This window comes from Leucoraja erinacea, chromosome 36, assembly GCF_028641065.1.
Source record: "Leucoraja erinacea ecotype New England chromosome 36, Leri_hhj_1, whole genome shotgun sequence".
Taxonomy (NCBI): Eukaryota; Metazoa; Chordata; class Chondrichthyes; order Rajiformes; family Rajidae; genus Leucoraja; species Leucoraja erinaceus.
In genome coordinates, this window is record NC_073412.1 from 5790205 (window position 1) to 5816168 (window position 25964).

A 25964-nucleotide genomic window follows, 5' to 3' on the forward strand; every position below is an offset into this window, starting at 1 on the left:
GCTCCTATCTCTCATGACCTTATGGCCCAAACTGCTGGTAATTGTGTGCTGTTGCTGCTAGTCCCATCCCAGAGGGTCATGGCCATTAATCGATGGCCAAGTGACTAAGGTGTTGGACTCGAAATCCAATGCGTTTTTCCGCTCAGATTCAAACCCTGGTTGAAGATGTCAGGGGTTATGGGGAGAAGGCAGGAGAATGGGGTTAGGAGGGAGAGATAGATCAGCCATGATTAAATGGCGGAGTAGATACGTGATGGGTCGAATGGCCTAACTCTACTCCTTTTCCTTATGACCTTATGACTAGTTATCTCTCCAGCCTAACCTCCGCGCTCGCATCAAACTCTCACTTACACACAGGGAACAAGACGAGGGTTTGGTAGGTTAAGTGGCCGTCTAATCTGCCAGCCCACCCCTGCGCATTGTTTTGCTTTTGCAGAACAATTGCAATGTGTTTACTGAATGTATTTTTGTACAAGAAAATGTCCTCGTTTCGTGCAGTCTCCTCATGTGCAGTGAACGGTGGAATCCCGAGCAGCGTTGCGGGGGAGGTTCGGGCACGGCCGATCGGAATGTGCAGAGCAGCGCTGGGGAGAATGTGAGCAGTTGACTCCTTGTAGGAATGGGCTCATCTCTGACTGCAGGCATCTGACAGGAAATGCACGTGAAGCTGCACTTTGGCAGCAGCTTCCGTTTACTCGTCTTCCTGCTACTGGAGGTTGTGTAGCTCGAGGTGTTTAATTCTCCCCTCTATGAGTTCTGCACGGGCAGAGTCCGTAGAGATCGAGTCAAGTCAAGTTTTTATTTCTCACCACATACATCTATGAGTTCAGGAACGGTGCCACAACAGCTTCAAGAGTCCCACACATTTCAAGAGATATCTTCAATACATAATAAGTTAAAATTTTTGTGCATTATAAAACCTTATAGTAGCTGGTATACAAGACTTCCTATGTCTCTCCGTTTTGCACATTGGTGCAATCAGTCTCTGACTGAAGATGCTGCACTTGATCACCTTCAGGGCGTGGAGTGGGTGAGTGGGGTTGGTCATTATTGAGCCTAGTTTTTTCAGAGTTCTGGCCTCTGCCACCTGCTTGACCGTTAGTTGCTCTGCCCCAACCACTGAGCCGGATGCAGATGTGCAGTGAAATGAAAGTGGCAATGCTCACGGACTTTTGTGCAAAAGACAAACAACAAAACAACCAAACAAATTATAAACACAATCATAACACACATATTCTTTTACATAATAAATAATGGAAGGAAAAACGTTCTGTAGAGTTAGACCCTGGTGAGATAGGCGTTTACAGTCCAAATTGCCTCTGGGAAGAAACTCCTTCTCAACCTCTCCGTTCTCACCGCATGGCAACGGAGGCGTTTGCCTGACCGTAGCAGCTGGAACCAAAGACAGGCCCTTCAGCCCATCGAGTCCCACTGCATGGCCCACTGGCCATCAAGCACCCATTTACACCCAGCATCATTATATCACCTTCCCCAATCTACACCACTTACCCACACGCTTGGAGCAGTTTACAGAGGTCAGTTAACCTGCCAAAGTCTCTGGGATGTGAGAGGAAACTGGAGCTCCAAGGGCAAATCCACATATTTTAGTTTAGTTTAGTTTAGAAACACAGGGCACACCTTCTGATCAGTAATCCCCACTCACCAACACTATCCGATACACAAGGGGACAATTTACAATTTTTACCAAAGCCGATTAACTTACAAACCCGTACATCAATGGAATGTGGCAGGAAACCGGAGCACCCGGGGAAAACCCACACAGGTCACGGGGAGAACGTACAAACTCCGTACAGACAGCACCCATAGTCAGTATCCAACCGGGGTCTCTGGGGCTGTAAGGCAGCAACTCTACCGCTGTGCCTTGTTCGGACAGCATGATGGTGCGGTGGAAGACTTTTAATAGTTTTTTTAAAAGTTAAAAAACTTGTGGCTATAGTTCCATCAGTGTTCAGAATCACACCATGAAATTTTAAACAGTTTTCACCATCTTTGGTTTACACAGAGGTGCCGCCGAGATAGTTAATTGGCATCCTGAAATATTTTGCATAACGAACATGAAGTCTGGCACCAAATCAACATTAGTTATTCAGCGATATCTCTCAATGAAGAAATATATTATGCTTTCAGGGTGCTAAAATAGAAGCAGATTGGAGAACATTTTGGTAAATACTTTTCTTCACTCTTTTTAATTATTAACAAAGTGAAGATTTGAAATTATTAACTCGTCATTCCTTTACCAGTAGTGTGAGCCTCGTTGGTTTGGAGATTTGTGGTTGCTAAGGCAACTTTCATCTACGGCTACATTAGAGGGTCAAGGGCATCTTTGTCATCGGTGGGATTCATTGCCACGGACAGTTGTACCAGTCGATTCGATGGGCAATTTTAAAATTTACAGATTCTTGATTAGTAATAGCCCTGTCCCACTGTACGAGTTCATTCCAAGAGCTCTCTCCCAAGTTTGCCCCGATTCGAACTCGGAGATTTACGGCAATGGCCGCTCGTCGGTACTCGGGGCTCTCGTGGACATTTTTCAACATGTTGATAAATCTTCACGAGTCTTCCCGTGCTTGCCTGCCGTTAGCGAGTCTTCCCGAGTGCCTGCCGTTAGCGTTACGAGCCGCTAAGAGACGTCCCCGAGCTCCGACGTACCCGCTACGTTCATTCTCCGCGCATACCACGAGTTTGATTTGTGTTAGACTCGAGAGAGAGAGAGCTCTTGGAATGAACTCGTACCGTGGGACAGGGCTTTAAGGGTGTCAAGGGTTATGGGGAGAAGGCAGGAGCATGGGGTTGAGAGGGAAATATAGATCAGCCATGATTGAATCGTGGAGTAGACGCGATGGGCTGAATGGCCTCATTTTGCTCTTATTCTACTAGCCTTTCCAATGAGAGATAGTGAACTTATGGACATGATTTTTCATTGGGTATTGCTGTCCTTGGCCCTCTCACCATCGACAAGGGGGGGTGGGGGGTGGGAGATTGCAACCTTCACTTGGTCCCGCCCCGTTTCGACGAATGCAATCAACCCAGCGTGCACAATCAAATAAGATCAAATAGTACAAGTTGTCCTGCAACTTTAGGCTGTGCATGCCATACTCAAGAAAAAGCCCATCTACAAGGCAAAGGTCAGAAGCCTATTGGGATATTCTCTACATTCCTTCTGGGATGTACAAGGGCTCTGGGAACAGAAGGACTTGCGGATAGTATAGTCAGCGACCTCATAAACCAATGACCCAATGGAATCCAATCTAATAGACTTGGGTTGCACATGTGGGATTCATTGCACGATATCCAATTGGATCAGATATAGAGTTATAGCCATAGACTCATTCAGTGTGGAAACAAGCCCAACTTGCCCACACCGACCAATATGTCCCATCTACATTAGTCCCACCTGCCTGCGTTTGGCTTGCACCATACATAAATGCAGTAAGTTCATACTCAAGTACAATAGAGCAAAGGGGAAGATACAGAGTGCCGATCGTAGCCGCATGTTATCAGCCATCATGACTTGAATAAAAGTTTCAACACATATTGGTTCAACTAGTAAAATTGCTGCCTCACCTTGACAGGTTCATTCCTGACCTCCAGTGCTGTCAGCGTGAAGTCATAGAGTGATACAGCATGGAAACAGGCCCTTCAGCCCTACTTGCCCACACCGGCCAACAAATCCCAGCTACACTAGTCCCATCTGCCCATGCTTGGGTCCATATCCCTCCAAACCCGTCCTATCCATGTACCTGTCTAACTGTTTTGTAAACGTCGGGATAGTCCCAGCCTCAACTACCTCCTCTGGCAGCTTGTTCCATACACCCACTACCCTTTGAGTGGAAAAAGGTTACGCCTCAGATTCCTATTAAATCTTTTCCTCTTTACCACAAACCTATGTGGAGTTTGCACGTTCTCCTTGTGAGTTTCTCCCAAGTGCTCTGGTTTTCTCAAACATCACAAAGACGTGGGTTGATAGATTAGGTGGCCAGTTAACCTACCAAACCTTCGTCTTGTTGTAAGTGTGTAAGTGTGTAAGTAAGGGAGCGGGGAGATTAGGCTACAGAGATAATTGGTCGTACGGCCACAAGGAATAGGAGTAGAATTAGTGTTCAAGAAGGAACTGTGCAGATGCTGGAAAATCGAAGGTACACAAAAATACTGGAGAAACTCAGCAGGTGCAGCAGCATCTGTGGAGCGAAGGAAATAGGCAACGTTTCGGGCCGAAACCCTTCTTCAGACTTAGGCCATTTGGACCGTCAAGTCTACTCCGCCATTCAATCATGGCTGATCTATCTCTCCCTCCCAACCCCATTCTCCTGCCTTCTCCCCATAACATCTGACACCCATTAAATGGTGATGGAACAAGATTGCCCTGAGATGTACTACAACTCAGTGGGTTGAATGGAGGTATGGATTATATTACAATCTATGCAGCTTAGACATTTAGCTTTTATTTCTGCAACCTTGACTCAAGTCTAGCCGGCATCATCTGGTGAATCTCTTTACTGGAAAGCATCATGCAGATTGACAGAACCCAATGTCTGGTCCAGAGGTGGTTTTCTGTAAGTCATATCACATGTAAAACTCCGCTACAAAAGCTTGAGAAACCTGTTATGAAAAAGGACTCGCAGATCGACACAAAAAGCTGGAGTAACTCAGCACGACAGGGGGGCATCTCTGGAGAGATGGAATGGGAGACGTTTCGGGTTGAGATTCTTCTCCTGTCTCAACCCGAAACGTCACCCATTCCTTCTCTCCAGAGATGCTGCCTGTCCCGCCGAGAGTCACTCCAGCATTTTGAGTCTATCTTCGGTTTAAACCAGCATCCGCAGTTCCTTCCTGCACATTAAATAGGGCTCCTTCTTTTTCAGAGCAAGTTTATCAACAGAATATCGACCAACTAGACAAGGTTCGACAAGAATGGGAACAAGAACACATCAAAACTTGTGAGGTACCTCAACAGTTGTTGAAATATGTACTAGTTCTGAGCTATTGAATGGGGTATGTCCTTGTTTATGGGAATGTAATGTATCTTTCGTTAAGGGGCACACTAATAGTTTCCCTAAGATATCCCCATTACCTTGTACAATTGACGTTCAATAATTATCAACCTAGTTATTAAATGCTGGAAGGTTATTCAACAATTCTTCAGTTTTAGATTGCAATATTATTGTCAAGCCAATGATTCTTGTCACGGATGCATAGTCCAATCTCTGACATGTTCAGAAATCGTCTTCTTTTCATGTCCATCATGTTACAAATGTTGACCTCGCCGTCATCGTCCATCAGATGCGAGTTTCCGGCGACATTCGGTGGAAGCTATCACTTGTTAATCAATCAATCAATCAATCAGTTTTATTCGTCACATTGCACATAAAGTGCAAGTGAAATGAATTTGTCAGCAGCGGTACAATAATAAAGAACACACAACCACAATAAAAATTTTACACAAACATCCACCACAGCATTCATCACTGTGGTGGAAGGCACAGAAATTGGCCAGTCCTCCTCCATTTCCCCCCGTGGTCGGGACCTCAACCCTCCGCAGCCGCTGCAGCGGGCATCCAGGTGGTAAAGAACAAAGTAAAGTAAAGTCAAGGTAAGTCCAGGATCGGCTCTTCCCCACCGGAGACCGCGGCTTCAAGATGGTGTAGGCCGCAGGCCGGCGGTCAAAGATTTAAAGTTCGCGCCGCAGCCAGAAGCACCGCAGACTGCAGGGCCGGCGGTCGAAGCACCCCTCCAGGGGTGTTGGTAAGTCCATGCCGGCCCCATGGTAGAAGTTGTTCGCGGGCCGGCGGTGGAAGCTTCTTCTTACCCCCGGGTCCCCAACGTGAGATCCCGGGCTGTAGACGCCGCGCCAGCTGGAGCTGTGCAGACCGCGGCTTCAGGCTGCCGGCTGCTCCGGGCCAGCAAAGCGGAACGCTCCACTCCGGCGAGCCCCAGCAAGGGCCCACCCGCTCCACGGCGAGAGCCCACGCTGCGCCCGCCGCTGAAGTCCCGGTCTCCGTGGAAAGGCCGCGCCGATCCTGATTGTTAGGCCACGGGGGCGGCGACCTGGAAAAAGTCGCCTCTCCATGGAGGAGGCGGCCAAAACGGTTTCCCCCTTACCCCCCCACACCACCCCCCACACAAAACACACTAAGAAACACTAAAAACAGACTTTAAGACATGCTTAAAAAATAAAAAAAGTTGAAAAAACTAACACGCTGCTGACAGGGCTGCGCCCCCACCGACTTTTCCTCAACTGCACCATTGTCGCAGTAGAGATGATGGTGGTGGCAGAATTAGCTCGGGATACATCCAGTTCCCAGCCCTGTGACGTGGAAGCTTCTGCTGTGAGGCTGTGTTGAGGAATGGGAACCGTGATAAGTCCTTCCTTCATTCTGCGTTGGCGGTGATTGCAACGTGGCATAGTCATGGAACAATGGGTGGAACTTGACACCTCGTGTTTCAATGAACTCGCAGCTTAAGGAAGAATAGTTGTTAATATTTCACAGTTGGCTGGTTTCTGAAGAGAAAAGTTAACCATTAATGAAATAAATCACGGCCTTTAGATCAACGACCCAACTGAATTCATTCCATTCCACTTGAACCCATATCAGCAAATAAATACAAGTTTCAGAAGAAATGTTAGCCTTGAAACACTGACGGAATTGTTAGCGCTGGTAAACTTGATAATGAACCCATTCATTCTCTCCAGAGATGCTGCCTGTCCCGCTGAGCTACTCCAGCAGAGGGGTGGGGAGCCTGAGGCCTAAAGGCTTCATGAGGCCTAAAGGCTGCATGCGGCCTTCCATGCCATTAAGTGCGGCCTTTTGAATGAACCAAATTTTGTCGAACAAATCCTTTTATTTTTATTCATATGTTTTTGTTCGTCTTTTATTATTTTTATTTTAATCTTAAAATGAACGTATTTAAAATACCAAAGAGTAAAAGATTCAACGAAATAATCCTCCCCGACTGACAGCCACAACTAAAACATTAGTAAGTCATGAGGGCTATTTTAACAAAATAATGTACATTTTGAAGTATATCTAATTGAAGTTTCTTGGATGTGGCCTTATTAGATTACAGCTAACTTAATGCGGCATTCCAACATGAAGGGGTTCCCCACCCCTGCTCCAGCAGTTTGTGTCTATCTTAAACATAATAATGAGTTGTGAAAATACAAAGTGCTGGAGGAACTCAGCGAGTCTGGCAGCATCTGTGGAGGGAATGGACAGAGACAAGGGTTTGATTGTTAGCGTTGTCAACAGTATCTCTAACTCCATCAACCCGAAGAAAGGTCCCGACCTAAAACGTTGCAGTAAAAAGTTCCATTGCTGGCTGTGGGCCAGAGGTAAACAGGTTATACAGACAATGAGACTCACACAGACGACAGTGAAACCACTGCAATGAGTGACTAGGGTGGGCCAGCTAACCGCCAACAACGGCCCATTTCCTTCATCATTGTTACGTTTTTGCATATCTTTCATTTATTTGTACTCCATCTCCCCATATCACCGTCTATAACACTGCCTGATCAGTCTGAAGAAGGGTTTTGGCCCGAAACGTTGCCTATCTCCTTCGCTCCATAGATGCTGCTGCACCCGCTGAGTTTCTCCAGCATTTTTGTCTACTTTCACTGTCTATATCTCTTGTTTCCCTTTCCCCCTGACTCTCAGTCTGAAGAAGGGTCTTGGCCCGAAAACGTCACCTATTCCTTTTCTCCGCAGATGCTGCCTGACCCGCTGAGTTACCGCAGCTTTTTGTGTCTGTCTTTAGTGTAAACCATCTTTAGCAGTTCCTTCCAAATCCGACACACCAAATTCCCAGCGGTGTTTGTGTTTTGTTTTGACTGCAGGCCTTTCACCAGCAGGAGTGTGACCGGATCAATAACCTGAGGAACTCGTTGTGGGTTCATTGCAACCAACTCTCCATGCAGTGTGTGAAGGACGATGAGGTACAGCACTTGATGAGATGTGCGGGGCTATTTATTTTCACTGGGATGGCGGGTGCCTCGAACACGCTAGCAGGGGTAGGGGTGGTGGTGGAGGCAGATACGAGAGTGGCTATAATGGCAAATTTCCGACTCTTCCACTTGCCATTACTACACAGGTACAGTAGAAGTGATCTTACGCAGACCTAATAGAACAGATCTTCCAGCCGTTATTTTGCTTGTTTATTGAAGTAGTTGTACAAACTAAGAGATGAACGTACCACCAGGCTTTCCTTACTCTCTACATTGTAGCTGGCTGCTCTGTCCCTGGTCTAGTGAGGACTGAATGCTCTCCCTCTCTGTGCCTCTCACTTCCTGTCCCCTCTGCCCTTATATATATATACACCACCCAGTGCATCTAATGACCGCCCCCTGGTGTCCAGAATAATACTGCAAGACACATCTAGACAAAATAATATGATATGCCAACAGTAGCGAGCCTAAACATAAATGGCTCCTACAGTGACATTGAAGAGAGTTTTGGATAGGCACATGGATATGGAGGGATATATGTGTTTAAGAAGGAACTGCAGATGCTGGAAAATCGAAGGTAGACAAAAATGCTGGAGAAACTCAGCGGGTGCAGCAGCATCTATGGAGCGAAGGAAATAGGCAATGTTTCGGGCAGAAACCCTTCTTCAGACCCTTGTTCAGTGGAAGATCAGTGTAAGCAAAGCAAGTCATAAATATAGAGACTTGCATTTATTTAGTGCCTCCATCGTCCTTAAAGCATTTTAACTAGAGGGGTGTGAGCTATAGGGAGAAGTTATGTAGGCTGGGTCTCTATTCCATGGAGCGTAGGAGGATGAGGGGAGATCTTACAGAGGTGTACAAAATCCGGAGAGGAATAGATGTGGTAGATACACAGTATCTCTTACCCAGAGTAGGGGAATCGAGGACCAGAGGACATAGGTTCAAGGTGAAGGGGAAAAGATTTAATAGGAATCCGAGGGGTAACTTTTTCACGGTGGGTGTATGGAACAAGCTGCCAGAGGAGGTAGTGTAGGCTGGGACTACCCCATCATTTAAGAAAAAACTGTTGGACAGGTACATGGATAGGACAGGTTTGGAGGGATATGGACCAAGCACAGGCAAGTGGGACCAGGGTAGCTGGGACAGTATGGGGGAGAGTTGGGCCGAAGGGCCTGTTTCTACACTGTATCAGTCTATGACTATAACAAAGACATTTTAAAAGCGTTTGAGTTCTAATTGGATTGCACTCTTGGTTGAATTAAGTCACCTCTCTTTGATAGCTTGAGTGTAGATACTGCCTGGAAACAGGCCCTTTGGCCCACATAGTCCACACTGTCCTTTGATCACCTGTTGTACAGGGTCTTGGTGAGACCACACCTGGTGTATTGCATACTGTTTTGGTCACCTAATCTGAGGAAATACATTAATGCCATAGAGGGAGTACAGAGACGGTTCACCAGACTGATTCCTGGGATGTCAGGACTTCCATGTGAAGCAAGACTGGAGAGACTGGGATTGTACTCACTAGAATTTAGAAGATTGAGAGGGGATCTTATAGAAACTTACAAAATTCTTAAGGGTTTGGACAGGCTAGATGCAGGAAGATTGTTCCCGATGTTGGGGAAGTCCAGGACAAGGGGTCACAGCTTAAGGATAAGGGGGAAATCCTTTAAAACCGAGATGAGAAAATCATTTTTCACACAGAGAGTGGTGAATCTCTGGAACTCTCTGCCGCAGAGGGTAGTCGAGGCCAGTTCATTGGCTATATTTAAGAGGGAGTTAGATGTGGCCCTTGTGGCTAAGGGGATCAGAGGGTATGGAGAGAAGGCAGGTACGGGATACTGAGTTGGATGATCAGCCATGATCATATTGAATGGCGGTGCAGGCTCGAAGGGCCGAATGGCCTACTCCTGCACGTAATTTCTATGTTTCTATGTTTCTATGTTCACACACACGTCCCATATTACAGGTATCCCATTTTCTCAGTCACCCCCTACACACCAGCAGCAATTTACAAAGGGCCCGTTGACCTACAGACTCGCACATCTTCGAGATGTGGGGGGAAACCCACGCGGTCACGGGGAGAACGTGCAAACCCCACACAGACAGCACCCGAGGTCAGGATTGAACCTGGGTCTCCGGCACTGTGAGGCGGAGGGTATACCGTTTGCACCTCTGTGTTGCCCTGTTGTAATAGGGCCTCCACATGTTGCCCAATACAAGCAGCTGCCTTTCATTGATGAAGATCAAACAAGCTGTGGGCCCTGATCAGTGAGATGACATCGAACGATGAGTGACTGTAAAAATTAATGTTCTAGTTTGATGAAGTTCAAGTTCAAGAGAGTTTATTGTCATGTGTCCCTGATAGGACAATGAAATTCTTGCTTTGCTTCAGCACACAGAACATAGTAGGCATTTACTACAAAACAGATCAGTGTGTCCATATACCATGATATAAATATATACACACACATGAATAAATAAACTGATAAAGTGCAAATAACCGAAAATGGGTTATTAATAATCAGAGTTTTGTCCGAGCCAGGTTTAATAGCCTGATGGCTGTGGGGAAGTAGCTATTCCTGAACCTGGACGTTGCAGTCTTCAGGCTCCTGTACCTTCTACCTGAAGTTAGCGGGGAGATGAGTCTGTGGCCAGGATGGTGTGGGTCTTTGATGATACTGCCAGCCTTTTTGAGGCAGCGCCTGCGATAGATCCCCTCGATGGAAGGAAGGTCAGAGCCGATGATGGACTGGGAAGTGTTTACTACTGCCCAGAAATGGGTTCCCAAGCTAGTCGGTGATCTGAAGAGCCAGGCTGTATCTCTTAATGCAATCTGGATTGCCTGGACATTTCCAGCATGTCTTGTGAATGTGAGCGTTGAGGTTGGTGTTGATGTAATCCCTCGTCTCTCCACAGCTGTACGAGGAGACGAGGAAGGTTCTGGAGATGTGCGACATCGATGCAGATATAGATTGCTTCATTCAGAAGAAGATGACTGGGTTGACTCCTCCTGGTAAGACACTGCCGCGATGCCCTTACCCCGTGCCAAGGACCCATGCGTTACAACAATCGACCTCCAGGATTAAACGCCAGCGAATTGATGCACGGGGATTGGGATCCAGATGAGGATTTATTTATCTCTTCAGTTTTCCTTCCTTTCCTGGTCTCCTGGAGGTGCTAGCAATTCCCGGAGTGTCAGCTATTGGGGAATTGTTGGCCTCCACCATTTTGGGTTTGGAGCTGATTCATAGGACGTTGTCAATGTTGACAAAAGCAGTATTTGTAGCTGACTTAACAGGATAGTGAAGAGATCATTGGTGCCCCAACTCCCTTTCCTGTTGGAGGTCTATCAGAAGCGGAGCATCAGCAGAGCCATCTCCATTATCAAGGACCCCTATCATCCACATCTTCTCCATTCTGCCATCTGGGAAGAGATACAGGAGCATCAGCTGCAAAACCAGCAGGATGCCACACAGCTTCTTCCCACAGGCAATAAGACTGGTTAACCGAATGTGTCCCCTCCCCATATATCATACACCAACACATCTAACCTCGCCCATACTTTGACAGCTCGGCACCTGTCAAAGCAAAGCCACTGTTCGGTCTGAATGTCTGTTTTTAGTTCAATTATTAGGGCCTATTTTAGATATGGTCATTTTAATTTTTAAAGCTACATGTATTTATTCTGTTTTTATTAACTGCACTGACGGGAACTGTGTATGTAAGTACTCAGTTAAAATTACGTTAAAGTAAATACTGATGTCACCATCTTCAACCTCTGAAGTTCTATTGATGAAGGTGTTCCTTTAGTGATTTTGGGCAGAGAGTGGGGATTTGGAAGGTAAAGTTCTTCCAAGTTTAGGATGAGGAAAGAACGCAAAGTGCTGGAGTAACTCTGCAGGTCAGGCAGCATCCCTGGAGAACATGGATAGGTGACCTCATTCCTCAGTCTGAAGTACGATCCCGACCCGAAAGGTCACCTACCCACGTTCTCCAAAGATGCTGCTTGACCCACTGAGTTACTCCAGCCCTTTGCCTCCTTTTGCAACGAACTGCGTCTTCAGTTTCGTTGTTTCAACGTGCTCCATCAAGAATTGGTCTTTTGGATCAGACACAATTGGGTTATAATACGTGAAACTGTGCAAATTGTGTTTGATTGATCTAACATATGCATCACATGTTAAGAGATGGGTTTCCCAATTTACATTTGCCACGGCAAATAGTCAGTAAATCAGATTCAGATTCAGATTCAGATTCAGATTCAATTTTAATTGTCATTGTCAGTGTACAGTACAGAGACAACGAAATGCATTTAGCATTTAGTAAATAAGTTCTCCCTTCCCTTCACAGCTCCCATTGAGTATGAGAACTACTACAACAAACTATCTGCGGGCGATAATAGCACCATGAGCTCTTCCAGGAACGGTGGAATTATGAAAAGGTAACAACTGCAAATCTGTTTTTTTATTTTCTCCGTCCCCCCCCCCGTGAGATTTGGCTCTTTAGATCACAACATATATTCACAGATTCAATGTAAGAAACAGGCCCTCCAGCCCAACGTGCTTGCGTATTATGAGGCATGATTGCCCACGAACAAAGCCATGCTGACTACTCCAAACGGAGTCTGAAGAAGGGCAGCAAAACCTTTGCTGGGACACCAGAAATATCTTCTCTAGTTTCCCTATAATATTCTAGGATTCACTGGTTAGGCCCCCAGCTTTTAATCCACCTTTATGTTTTGAAACCTCCGACACCTCTCCCTTTGTAAGGTTGACATATCTCCGGGATATCACGGCTCCCAAACTCAATTTGTCAAGTAAATTCAACTGCATTGAAGCCATGCTTTTCTCTTTGGTCGCTACCAGGCCAAGAGCTGGTGGAGATATGAGAGACGTGCAAAGGCTGGAGCTAGGAACTGAGGTCGAAGGGGTCGAAGGGGAGACTGAGGTCGAAGGGGAGACCGGGGTCAAAGGGGAGACTGGAGTCGAAGGGGAGAAACACAGAAAATAGGTGCAGGAGGAGGCCATTCGGCCCTTCGAGCCAGCACCGCCATTCATTGTGATCACGGCTGATCGTCCCCAATCAATAACCAGTGCCTGCCTTCTCCCCATATCCCTTGATTAAAGACTGAGGTCGAAGGGGAAACTGAGGTCAGAGGGGGACAGAGGTCAGAGGGTCAGAGGGGGACAGAGGTCAGAGGGGGACAGAGGTCGAGGGGGACAGGGGACCTGAGGTCGGAGGAGGACCTGAGGTCAGAGGGGTACAGAGGTCAGAGGGGACAGAGGTCAGAGGGGGACCTGAGGTCAGAGGGGGACAGAGGTCAGAGGGGACAGAGGTCAGAGGGGGACCTGAGGTCAGAGGGGGACCTGAGGTCAGAGGGGGACAGAGGTCAGAGGGGACAGAGGTCAGAGGGGGACCTGAGGTCAGAGGGGGACAGAGGTCAGAGGGGGACCTGAGGTCGGAGGGGGTCTGAGGTCGGAGGGGGACCTGAGGTCAGGTAACTGCTGACTGGGATTGTTTGAGTCAGGGGTTTGTACCTGGAAGATTGAGGGGGGAGAGTTGGAGCTCTGTGTTTGAGAGACGGGGCTTGGATTGGGGCTACCGTTAATGATGGACGTTCAAATTTCTTGCTGCTTGCACTGAGGGCAGGCTCAGGCATTACAGTTGGATCGCTGCTGCTCATTTGTTGGGGATATTCTTGATTTTGTGGGGAAGATATAAAATGCATGGTTGCATGCTGACTGGCTGGCTGACAGCCCATTGGAGGTGGAGGCTGCTGTACAAACATAGCTCGTCATGCAAAAGCTAGGAGGAAGAGGTTGAGAAATGATGTCATTTTGCTTTCATAGTCTCGTACTCTCGAAATGAGTAAGTGCAGTGAATATTCTCAACAACGTACTGGATCTTAAGCAGTCTCCGTAGAGTCTAAGCTGTAACAGGACCTTTGGCCCATCTTGCCCATATCGACCAAGTTGGCATTCTGGACTGGTCCTATTTGCCCGATTTGACCCGTATCTCTCTAAACCCTTCAAGATTCAAGATTCAAGAGAGTTTATTGTCATGTGTCCCTGATAGGACAATGAAATTCTTGCTTTGCTTCCTATCCATATCTATCCAAGTGCCTTTGGAAAAATGTAATTGCATCTGTTTCTGTAGCTTTGTCCGACAGCTCTTTCTAGATACAAACTACCTCCGAGTGAAAAAGTTGCCCCTGAGATCCTTCTTAAATCTTTGTCCTCTCAGCTTGTCTATGCCCTCCAGTTCTGGAATCCTCTACCTTGAGAAGACGACAGTGCACTCACTCCACAAGCAATGCCCTGGAAAAGGAACCTTTTGCTTAGCGTTCGTGAGACAAGAGAGATACAGCATGGAAACAGGCCCTTTGGCCCAACTTGCCCACACTGGCCAACATGTCCCACCTGCATTAGTCCCACCTGCCCATATCCCACCAAACCCTGTCCTATCCATGTCTAACTGTTTCTTAAACATTCGGATAGTCCCAGCCTCAACTACCTCCTCTGGCAGCTTGTTCCATAAGCCTTTGTGTGAAAAACATAGAAACATAGAAAATAGGTGCAGGAGTAGGCCATTCGGCCCTTCGAGCCTGCACCACCATTCAATATGATCATGGCTGATCATCCAACTCAGTATCCTGTACCTGCCTTCTCTCCATACCCCCTGACCCCTTTTGCCACAAGGGCCACATTTAACTCCCTCTTAAATATAGCCAATGAACTGTGGCCTCAACTACCTTCTGTGGCAGAGAGTTCCAGAGACTCACCACTCTCTGTGTGAAAAATGTTTTTCTCATCTCGGTCCTGAAGGATTTCCCCTTTATCCTTAAACTGTGTGACCCCTTGCCCTGGACTCCCCCAACATCGGGAACAATCTTCCTGCATCTAGCCTGTCCAACCCCCTGAGAATTTTGTAATTCTTAGGGGGTTACCTCCTCAGATTCCTATTAAATCTTCTCCCCTTCACCTTAAACCTATGTCCTCTGGTCCTCGATTTACCTGCTCTGGGTCAGAGATTCTGTGCATCCACCCGATCTATTCCTCCCATAGGACCTGAAAACAGGATGTGTTATACATTAATGTGTTGCTATGGCTTGTTGTATTTGGGCAGCAACTGTGTTGTTATTAACGTGTTTCAATATTTTGTGTTTCAGATACTGTCCTAACTTTTTGCATTTGCCCTACAGGTATAGAAATACAATAACCTTTGCTGATGCATTTATGTCCACTGAGCAGAACCGTGCTCAGTTTGCACAGACTGCACTTCTCAACCACAAGCGCTCCTGCACTTATCAGCAATTAACACCCCTGCTTTGCACCGACTAAACACTGATTAACACTTACAGTAAATACTAAGTGCATAACGAGAGGATTTGAGTATAGGAGCAAGGAGGTCCTACTGCTGGTGAGACCGCACCTGGGGTATTGTGTGCAGTTTTGGTCTCCTAATTTGTGGAAGGACATTCTTGCTATTGAGGGAGTGCAGCGTAGGTTCACCAGGTTAATTCCCAGGATGGCGGGACTGGCATATGAGTGTAGTTTTGCAGGTTAATTGGCCTCTATAAAATGCCCTTAGCGTGTAGGGACTGGATGCGTAGGTAGAATAACATAGAACTCGTGTGAACGGGTGTTCGATGGTCAACTCGGGCCAAGAATAAGGGGTTGGCCATTTGGGACTGAGATGAGGAAAAACTTTTTCACCCAGAGAGTTGTAAATCTGTGGAATTCTCTGCCACAGAAGGCAGTGGAGGCCAATTCACTGGATGTTTTCAAGAGATTTATTCCCCTCAGCTTCTCATTATCTACCTTAAAACTCCTCATTGCCCCTCCTGCAAAGGGAGCTGAGGCCCAGCACTTCACCCAGCTTGCTCTCTCAAAACAGTGAACATCTCACTTAAGCCTTAAGCCTCTCCACAGCCTCTGCTGTTTCACAGTGAACAATCACAGTCGAGTCTGCAGAAGAGTCTCGACCCAAAACGTCGCCTATTTCCTTCGCTCCACAGATGCTGCCTCACCCGCTGAGTTTCTCCGGCATTTTTGTCTACCTTCAATTTTCCAGCATCTGCAGTTCCTTCTTAAACAGTCAAGCCTGTCATATCTGGTCACCAAAAAATTCTCCATTTATAGGCAACATCTTTTGTAAATCTTCTCAGCACCCACTCTAGTGGTATATCTGTCCGTAATGTTGGAATCAGAACTGTACTCAGACTGACTAATGCTTTGTACAGTTTTAGGAAGGTTTCACTCTGACGTTTTATCCTTAGAACAATCAAGGCTAATGTTGCCTTTATCCACTGACCTACCTGTGGGGATCTGTAGATTTGGCACTCTGCATTTTCTGTGGGTCCACCCTTCCCATTCATTGAACACTGACTGGCATTTCCCAAATGTACTGCCTCTGAGTTCTCCAGGATAAAATCCCAACAAGTCGATTAATTCCTTCCTAGTGCCTCAGATTTCCTCTCTGCCACCAAGGAATGCCAAACACTTTGTCAAGCAGGTTTGGGTGGAGGTTCGGTGGACACTGGTTGTGCAAGCCCAAACGCCACTGTTGGTGCCACATGCCAGCAGTCCAACTCAAAGCCTTGTGCAATTTCCAATACCACCAGTGCAGGAACAATGAGATATACCTGCAAGAGAAAAATGTCCAATGATTTGGAAATCACAAAGCTGTTTGAAATCTGGAATAAGAATCGATTGTGTAAACAGGAAATTAAGCAGAAATTAATTTTTGTGTACCGACATATATAACCATATAACAATTACAGCACGGAAACAGGAGAGGAAGGGATTTTTTTTCTGTTCGGGATTGCCCAGTGGTCAGTCTGACTACTTTGTTAACCAGACTGCCCGCAATCGGTCAAGTGGCTTCAAGAGGTCAAGTGTATTTAATTGTCATATGTACCGACAACGGAGGAATTAAGATTCTTACCTGTGAAGCTAAACATGTCCATTTGCAGAATACACACATGATATAATAATCAAAATTTTTTTTAAATGAATCAGATTCAGATTAAATGAAGTGTACAGTACCATAATATTATGTAACCATCATCATATATAACCAGTGCTTAAGAAGGAACTGCAGATGCTGGAAAATTGAAGGTACACAAAAATGCTGGAGAAACTCAGCGGGTGCAGCAGCATCTATGGAGCGAAGGAAATGGGCAACGTTTTGGGCCGAAACCCTTCTTCAGACTGATGGGGGGGTGGCGGGGAGAAGAAAGGAAAAAGGAAGAGGAGCCCGAGATCTGAGGAAGGGGAGGAGACAGCAAGGGCTAACAAAATTGGGAGAATTCAATGTTCATGCCCGCAGGATGCAGACTCCCCAAGCGGAATATGAGGTGCTGGTCCTCCAATTTCCGATGTTGCTCGCTCTGGCCATGGAGTAGACCCAGGACAGACAAAGGAAATAGGCAACGTTTCGGGTCGAAACCCTTTGGGTTTCGACCCGAAACGTTGCCTATTTCCTTCGCTCCATAGATGCTGCTGCACCTGCTGAGTTTCTCCAGCTTTTTTTGTGTACCATCATATATAACCATATAACAATTACAGCACGGAAACAGGCCCTACAAGTCCGTGCCGAACACGTATTCTCCCCTAGTCCCATCTACCTGCACTCAGACCATAACCCTCCATTCCTTTCCCGTCCATATACCTATCCAATTTATTTTTAAATGATAAAATCGAACCTGGCTCCACCACTTCCACTGGAAGCTCATTCCACACAGCTACCACTCTCTGAGTGAAGAAGTTCCCCCCCTCATGTTACCCCTAAACTTCTGTCCCTTAATTGTGAAGTTGTGTCCTCTTGTTTGAATCTTCGCTACACTCAATCATTGTTGACAGTCACTCGGGACGAGAAGGACTGGCCTCTTTTGGGAGGACGCCTGTGCGTGACTTTGTTTAACGTGGGGAGACTAGTGCACAGGCAGCCACCACACGGTCCTTGACAGATCTGGGTCCCTATACAAGACAAGGCAAGACAAGAGAGTTTATTGGCACGTGTCCCAGATAGGACAATGAAATCCTCTGGACAATATCAGTGCAGAACCTGAGTATGAGTATAGAAGTTGGGATGTAATGTTAAAATTGTACAAGGCATTGGTGAGGCCAATTCTGGAGTATGGGGTACAATTTTGGTCGCCTAATTATAGGAAGGAGGTCAACAAAATAGAGAGAGTACAGAAGAGATTTACTAGAATGTTGCCTGGGTTTCAGCAACTAAGTTACAGAGAAAGGTTGAACAAGTTAGGGCTTTATTCTTTGGAGCGCAGAAGGTTAAGGGGGGACTTGATAGAGGTCTTTAAAATGATGAGAGGGATAGACAGAGTTGACGTGGATAAGCTTTTCCCACTGAGAGTAGGGAAGATTCAAACAAGGGGACATGACTTGAGAATTAAGGGACTGAAGTTTAGGGGTAACATGAGGGGGAACTTCTTTACTCAGAGAGTGGTGGCTGTGTGGAATGAGCTTCCAGTGAAGGTGGTGGAGGCAGGTTCGTTTTTATCATTTAAAAATAAATTGGATAGTTATATGGACGAGAAAGGAATGGAGGGTTATGGTCTGAGCGCAGGTAGATGGGACTAGGGGAAAATACGTGTTCGGCACGGACTAGAAGGGTCGAGATGGCCTGTTTGCGTGCTGTAATTGTTATATGGTTATATGGTTATATGGTTACATAGAACCTCAGTCCACAATGCAACAAAAGTCATGAGAAGATCATAGTTGCTGAGGTAGTGGTTGGTAGTGTGCAGTGTGCAAGACTCTAATGGGAAGAAGGTATTCTTGAACCTGGAGGTCACAGTTTTCCGTCTCCTGTTCCACCCTCCCCATTGCCTTTTTGAGGGAGTCAACACCCTCTGGTTTAGGAAGACGGAGGCAAGAATGCAAGACCCACTACTAAACCGTGATGGCTGTATATCTAACGCTGCTGTATTAAATAAATGTGGTAACAAACACAATATTCCAACAGAGTTTCAGAATTTGAAAATAACTAGTTAGCCCAAATAATACGATACAAGAGAACTTTATTCATCCCAGGAGGGAAATTTGTCAGTCTTCCACTACCTGCAACCTCCGGCAACCGTCTGCAACCTCCGGGAACTGCACGGAAACCTTGGGTGGGGCGCAAAGTCTCCAGAGGTTTCCGTTCAGGTTTCCTAAGTGGGACAGGCAGGGGCATAAAGTGGAAGGTCCAGGATTGGGGATGTGCAAAGATTGGGTGAGGGGGAGGAGGGGGAAGGGGAGTCAGTCTACCCCACGACAGAAGGGAGAGGAGTAATGCAGTGGGACATGAGTCGATCTTATTAATTATCATGGCTGATTTATATTCCTGACTGTTGGTGCTTGAGTTAACTGTTGGATCACACATGTTTCTCCTTGTTTAGGATTACTAACCTTTTGCCCAGCCACAATTCCAAATCCAGCAGCAACAACTCAGTCAGTGCCACTGCACCACCCCTTGGTGAGTAATAGCATTGACAAAAATGATTCTTTCAGAATTATTAATTTAGAGTGGCGTTGTGGTAGAGTTGCTGCCTTATGGCCCTGTCCCACTGTACGAGGTAATTCAAGAGCTCTCCCGAGTTTAAAAAAAAATCAAACTCGTGGTCAGTACGTAGAATGTACGTAGCGGGTACGTCGGAGCTCGGGACGTCCCTTAGCGGCTCGCAATGCTAACGGCAGGTACTCGGGAAATGCGGTAAGCTCGTGAAGATTTCTCAACATGTTGAAAAATGTCCACGAGAGCCCCGAGTACCGACGAGCGGCCATTACCGTAAATCTCCGAGTTCGAATCAGGGGAAACTCGGGAGAATTGCTCTTGGATTAGCTCGTACAGTGGGGCAGCCCCATTACAGCACCAGGTACCCGGGTTTGGCCCTGACTACGAGTGCTGTCTGTTCATTTAGGAGGATGAGGAGGAATTTCCTTAGTCAGAGGGTGGTGAATCTGTGGAATTCATTGCCACAGAAGGCCATGGAGGCCGTCAATGGATATTTTTTTTTTTTTTGTTTTGTTTTTTTGTTTTTGTTTATTTTATTAGAAGTTAATACAGCACAAAACAGTACAGTGGCACCTAATTGTAGGTGCCAACTATGTAATACCGTAATCCATTCTATGTACAACCTCTAGTTTTATGTTATAAGAAGGAAGTAAGCAGGACAAGAAAGAGAAAACAATAGAAAGGGGAAAAAGTGGAAAAATAGATTGTAGAGAGTAGAAAAACGTGAAGTGTGTATATAAAAATAAAAAAAAAGGAAGAGGCCCTGACTACGAGTGCTGTCTGTTCAAATAGAAGAGAGGAGGAGGATTTTTCAAATCTTAGTCGGAGGTGGTGAATCTATCCGGTCATGAACTGCCACAGCAATCCTTGGCACCGCCGCATCACATGATTCCAAAAAGTCGATGAAGGAGACCAACTCCTTTTGATTGGTACATTTATGTATTAGTGGGAGTCTCATTTCTTCAAGCAGGCTATGTCCATCATATTCCTCATCCACATTTTAACAGTGGGTGTGGTTGTAGACTTTTCCAAAATTTAAGTATCAATTTCTTTCCTTATTACCCCTAATTAAAAAAACATTTTGATCTTTAATTAAATTGATCTTCGCCTATTATTCCAAATATAATCCATTCTGTTTTGGGTTCTATTCTTGACTTGAAAATCTTTGTAAATATATCAAATATATCACTCCAAACTTTATTCAACTTTGTACATCCAACAAATGAGTGTGTTATATTAGCGTTTTGAATCAATGGATATTTTTAAGGCAGAGGTAGAGATATTCTTGATTAGTACAGGTGTTAGGGATTTATGGGGAGAAGGCAGGAGAATGAGGTTGAGATACATCAGCCAAGATTGAATGGCGGAGGTAGATTTGACGGGTAAAAAAAGGTCAGCATGGAAAAAATTGATACTTTTTACTCGTAGGTAGGTCGTAGGTAGGTCATAGGTAGGTCGTAGGTCGGTCATAGGTAGGTCATAGGTCGGTCGTAGGTAGGTCATAGGTAGGTCGTAGGTAGGTCGTAGGTCGGTAACTGGCCCGAGAAAAAATAATGCAAACATGACATAATTTTATCATGTGATCATTTCCCACTCGTAGCTAGTGGTAGTTGGTCTTAGGTGTGGAAGACTGAGGTCGAGGGGGGTCGTAGGAGGTCGTAGACATAGACATAGGAGGTCGTAGACATAGACGTAGGAGGTCGTAGACAGTCGCGGGAGGTCTTGTACTTTGGCGAGTCAACACAAACCTTGGCATTTTTTTCAACTCGTCTAAGATCTTCTAAACTCGTGGATTAGATCGTCCAAGTGGGACAGGCCCTTAATTCTGCTCCTAATCACTCATAGAGTTAAGATAGTTCGTTACCTGCCTTGGACATGGGTACAGGCTTTCACTTACCACTAGATGGCAACATTGGTCTGCGTTTGCAACAACAAAGAGTCCCACAAAATCCGGCTGCAATCTTTCTCATTGATAAATGTTGCCCATAGGCCTGGTTCAGGGATGGTCCGTTTTTCAGTCACCGGGTGATGTTCAGTGATATAAATACTCAAAATAAACTGGGAGGGGGGCAGGGGGGTGGATTAAGCCATGGCTTGTGATGTGCAGACCAAATTTACAATAGATTTGTCATTGTAATTGGAATTAATTTATGAGCCAAGTCAAGTGAGTTTATTGTCATGTGTTCCTGACAGGACAATGAAATTCTTGCTTTGCTTCAGCACAACAGAACATAGTAGGCATTGACTACAAAAGAGATCAGTGTGTCCATATACCATTATATACGTCTATATACACACATGAATAAATAAACTGATAAAGTGCAAATAACAGATAATGGGTTATTAATGTTCAGAGTTTTGTCCGAGACCAGGTTTTAATAGCCTGATGGCTGAGGGGAAGTAGCTATTCCTGAACCTGGACGTTGCAGTCTTCAGGCTCCTGTACCTTCTACCTGAAGGCAGCGGGGAGATGAGTGTGTGGCCAGGATGGTGTGGGTCCTTGATGATACTGCCAGCCTTTTTGAGGCCGGAGGAAGTATGTAAACATTCAGTTTTAACCTCTAGATAAAGTTTTTGCAGTGCTCACTATGTTGGTTTTCTGTGTTTAGTAGCAGAAGAATTGTACGCCAGTGTTGCTGTTGCACAGGAGGAGACCCCAAACAACTACAGAGTGCTCTACGACTACTCCGCCCAGGTAAATGAGACCCTTCCCTGTTGCCACTGGTGAGGCGCTGTCTCTCCTTTCAAAAGAGCCTTCTATTTAATGCCCCTGTCTGTCCCACTTAGGAAACCTGAACGGAAACCTCTGGAGACTTTGCGCCCCACCCAAGGTTTCCGTGCGGTTCCCGGAGGTTTTTGTCAGTCTCCCTACCTGCTTCCACTACCTGCAACCTCCAGCAACCACCTGCAACCTCCGGGAACCGCACGGAAACCTTTGGTGGGGCGCAAAGTCTCCAGAGGTTTCCGTTCAGGTTTCCTAAGTGGGACAGGGGCGTAAGTCCTTAAGAAGGAACTGCAGATGCTGGAAAATCGTTGTTTTACCTCCCCCCTTGACTCCATTTAAGGACAGAGGTGCGGCAGAGGTTCACCTGCACCTCCTCCAAACTCGTCTGTTGCATCCGCTGCTCTAGATGTCAGCTGCTCTACATCCGTGAGACCAAGCGTAGGCTTGGCGATCGCTTCGCCCAACACCTCCGCTCGGTTTGCAATAACCAACCTGATCTCCCGGTGGCCCAGCACTTCAACTCCCCCTCCCATTCCGAATCCGACCTTTCTGTCCTGGGCCTCCTCCATGGCCAGAGTGAGTCCCACCGTAAATTGGAGGAGCAGCACCTCATATTTTGCTTGGGCAGTTTGCACCCCAGCGGTATGAACATTGACTTCTCCAATTTCTGGTAGTCCTTACAGTCTCCTCCCCTTCTCAGCTCTCCCTCAGCCCACTGGCTCCACCTCTTCCTTTCTTCTTCCCGCCCCCACCCTCACATCAGTCTGAAGAAGGGTTTGGCTCCCCCGAAAGTCTTCCCCCCCCCCCCCCCCCCCCCCCCCCCCCCCCCCACCCTCACCTCATATAAGTCTGCAGAAGGGTTGGTTCGGCCCGAAAAATGTGGAGTGCCTATTTCCTTCGCTCGGGTTCGACCTACATGTGCCTCACCCGCTGAGTTTCTCCAGCACTTTTGTCACCTTCTATATAAGTCTGCAGTGTGCAGGAAGGAACTGCAGATGTTGGTTTATAGCGAGGATAGACACAAAATGCTGGAGTAACTCAGCATCTCCGGAGATGCTGCCCGACCTGCGGGTTCGATCCTGACTATAGGAGCTGCCTGTTTGTACGTTCTCCCCGTGACCTGCGTGCGTTTTCTCCAGGTGCTCAGGTTTTCAACCACACTCCAAAGACGTACAGGTTTGCAGGTTAATTGGCTTGGTACAATTGTAAATTGTCCCTAGTGTGTGTAGGATAGTGTTAGTGTATGCGGATCGCTGGACTCTGTTCCTGTGCTGTATCTCTAAACTAATCTAAAGCTATTTGCTAAGTGAAACTTTTTTTTTTTAGTCCCCAACAGCGACCCCAGAAATGTCCTCGAAAGACAGTAAAAATGATCCATTTCTCCATTTGCTTGATATAAATATAATATTTTCATGAGATAATAAATGTGTCATTTATATTGCTTTCCTTTGATTGGGAGGGGCTGGGGCGGAGGAATTGGGGTCAGTTTTATGGCCTGGGCGGCTGGTAAAATGAACGTGTGCCTCCTGTGCATTCTCAACCCTCTGTGTCTTTGTCAGAATAGCGACGAGTTGGACATTGCCGCCGACGACATTATCCAGATCACCGCCGAGAGTGAAGACGGGTGGTGGACAGCAAGCCGGAACGGGCTGAGTGGCCTCGTCCCCAGCACCTACTTGGAGAAAGCCTGAGCTCCGAGGACAGCGCAAATCCATCTGCACGTCGATTGAAGAACAGGGAAACTTGTTGTAGCGGTCAATGGTGGCCGCCTGCTGCTTTGTTTTAACGTTTACGTGAGGTGATTGGTTACATGTGGTTGATAGTCACACATTGTAGATTTATCACTTGTAGGCCAGTAACTTAGACAATAGACAATAGGTGCAGGAGTAGTCCTTCAAGCCAGCACCGCCATTCAATGTGATCATGGCTGATCATCCCCAATCAGTACCCCGTTCCTGCCTTTTCCCCCCATCTCCCCTGACTCCACTATCTTTAAGAGCCCTATCTAGCTCTCTCTTGAAAGCATCCAGAGAACCTGCCTCCATCGCACTCCGAGGCAGAGAGCGCGTACAAGTTTCTGCAGAAGTATAATATGCGTTCCTGTGGGACGGGAATAACTTATTCCTACACATCTCGGAATTAAGTTCTTGCACTAATGAACTCCTGGAATTATGTGGCATTCTGTTCTTCTTCCTGTATTGTATTGTATTCAAATTTATTGGCATTGTCTCAATTAGAGACAACGAAATGAATTTCCCTTCACAGTCAGTATCATAAAAATAAATTAAATAATAAATATTAAAACATATTAAAAAAAATAAAATAGAATTAAAAAAAAAAAAAAAAAAAGCACAAACACAGAAAGTCCCACGACACAACACAACACAGTGGCACCAAGGTGAGGAAGGCACCATTGTCCAGCCAGCCTCCCCTCCCTCCGATCTTCCCAGATGTTCATCCGTGGTCGGGGCCTTCCGAGCACCCGCAGTCGTAGCCCCGGGTTCTTCTGGCTACTGACCAGTACATGCGGGATATTTATTGTAAAGCATCTACCCTGCACTTCTGTAGAAAGGAACTGGTTGCAGATGTTGGTTTAAACCGAAGATAGACACAAAATGCTGGAGTAACTCAGCGGGACAGCCAGCAGCATCTCTGGAGGTATAGGAATGGGTGACGTTTCGGGTCGAGATCCTTCTTCAGGTAGCCTCGGCATACCCCTCCCTCTATCTATCCCTCCCCCACCCAAGTCACCCTAGCTTCTCGTTTTCACCCTAACTAACAGCTAACAATGGCCTGTTTCCTTTATCATCGTTACTTTTTTGCATATCTTTCATTCATTGCTCCTTATCTCTCTACATCATCGTCTGTATCTCTCATTTCCCCCGACTGGTCTGAAGAAGGGTCTTGACCGTGAAACTTTGCACGTTCCTTCTCTCCGGAGATGCTGCCTGTCCCGCTGAGCTACTCCGGCTTTTTTATTGTCCACCCAGTGCTTGCACTGATCATGTGAACAACAAGGTTGTATCAGACGTTTGATCGATTAACCAACTCGGGGCAGTTTGTGAAAGAGTCCTCACCTTCATGAATGAATGAACAGGAGACTTTTAAGGGAGAGCCCCAGAGCAATGTGTAACCGATGCTGGAGATACGCACAAGTACAGCTCCAGACTTGCACCTTTATCCAAAAACGTTGCCTATTTCCTTCGCTCCATCGATGCTGCCTCACCCGCTGAGTTTCTCCAGCATTTTTGCCAACCTTCGATTTCCCAGCATCTGCAGTTCCTTCTTAAACATTGCACCTTTATATTGTATTTTGTGGAATATTTTAAAAGAGGAATAAGTGTAATTTCCTTTCCATGCATTATCCAGCGTTTTGTTGGGGGGGGGCTTGGAGTCTGAGAATCCTCCCAACACTCAGCTGCAAGTATCCTGTTTAAGAAAGAACTGCAAATGCCGGCAAAATCAAATGTAGACACAAAAAACTGGAGAAACTCAGCGGGTGAGGCAGCATCTCTGGAGAGAAGGAATTGGCGACGTTTCGGGTCGAGACCCTTGGGTCTCGACCCGAAACGTCGCCAATTCCTTCTCTCCAGAGATGCTACCTCACCCGCTGAGTTTCTCCATCTATTTTTGTCGACCTGCAGGTATCCTGTTATTATCTGCTCTTGAAATAGGTAGTTCCTCATGAACCAGTTTTTTTTTTTTTAAAACCCAAAATAATTTTTAAATCAACTATTACAAAAATACAAACTC

The 25964-nt window shown here is 46.3% G+C and overlaps 1 protein-coding gene across 2 annotated transcripts in view; it reads left to right on the forward strand.

The window, feature by feature from the left end:
* The window catches only part of pstpip1a (proline-serine-threonine phosphatase interacting protein 1a), a 69050-nt gene extending 44485 nt beyond the window's left edge, over positions 1-24565 (forward strand). The window contains exons 9-16 of one of the 2 annotated variants that reach the window (XM_055662545.1): positions 4884-4963; positions 7856-7954; positions 10883-10979; positions 12317-12407; positions 15135-15167; positions 19371-19447; positions 22096-22181; positions 23771-24564. In XM_055662545.1, the coding sequence (XP_055518520.1) occupies positions 4884-4963; positions 7856-7954; positions 10883-10979; positions 12317-12407; positions 15135-15167; positions 19371-19447; positions 22096-22181; positions 23771-23902 (695 nt within the window). In that variant the 3' untranslated portion in view covers positions 23903-24564. Of the gene's footprint in view, positions 1-4883; positions 4964-7855; positions 7955-10882; positions 10980-12316; positions 12408-15134; positions 15168-19370; positions 19448-22095; positions 22182-23770 lie in introns of both variants that reach the window. The other variant, XM_055662546.1, reaches the window with a different exon arrangement.
* Positions 24566-25964: the final 1399 nt, after the last annotated feature.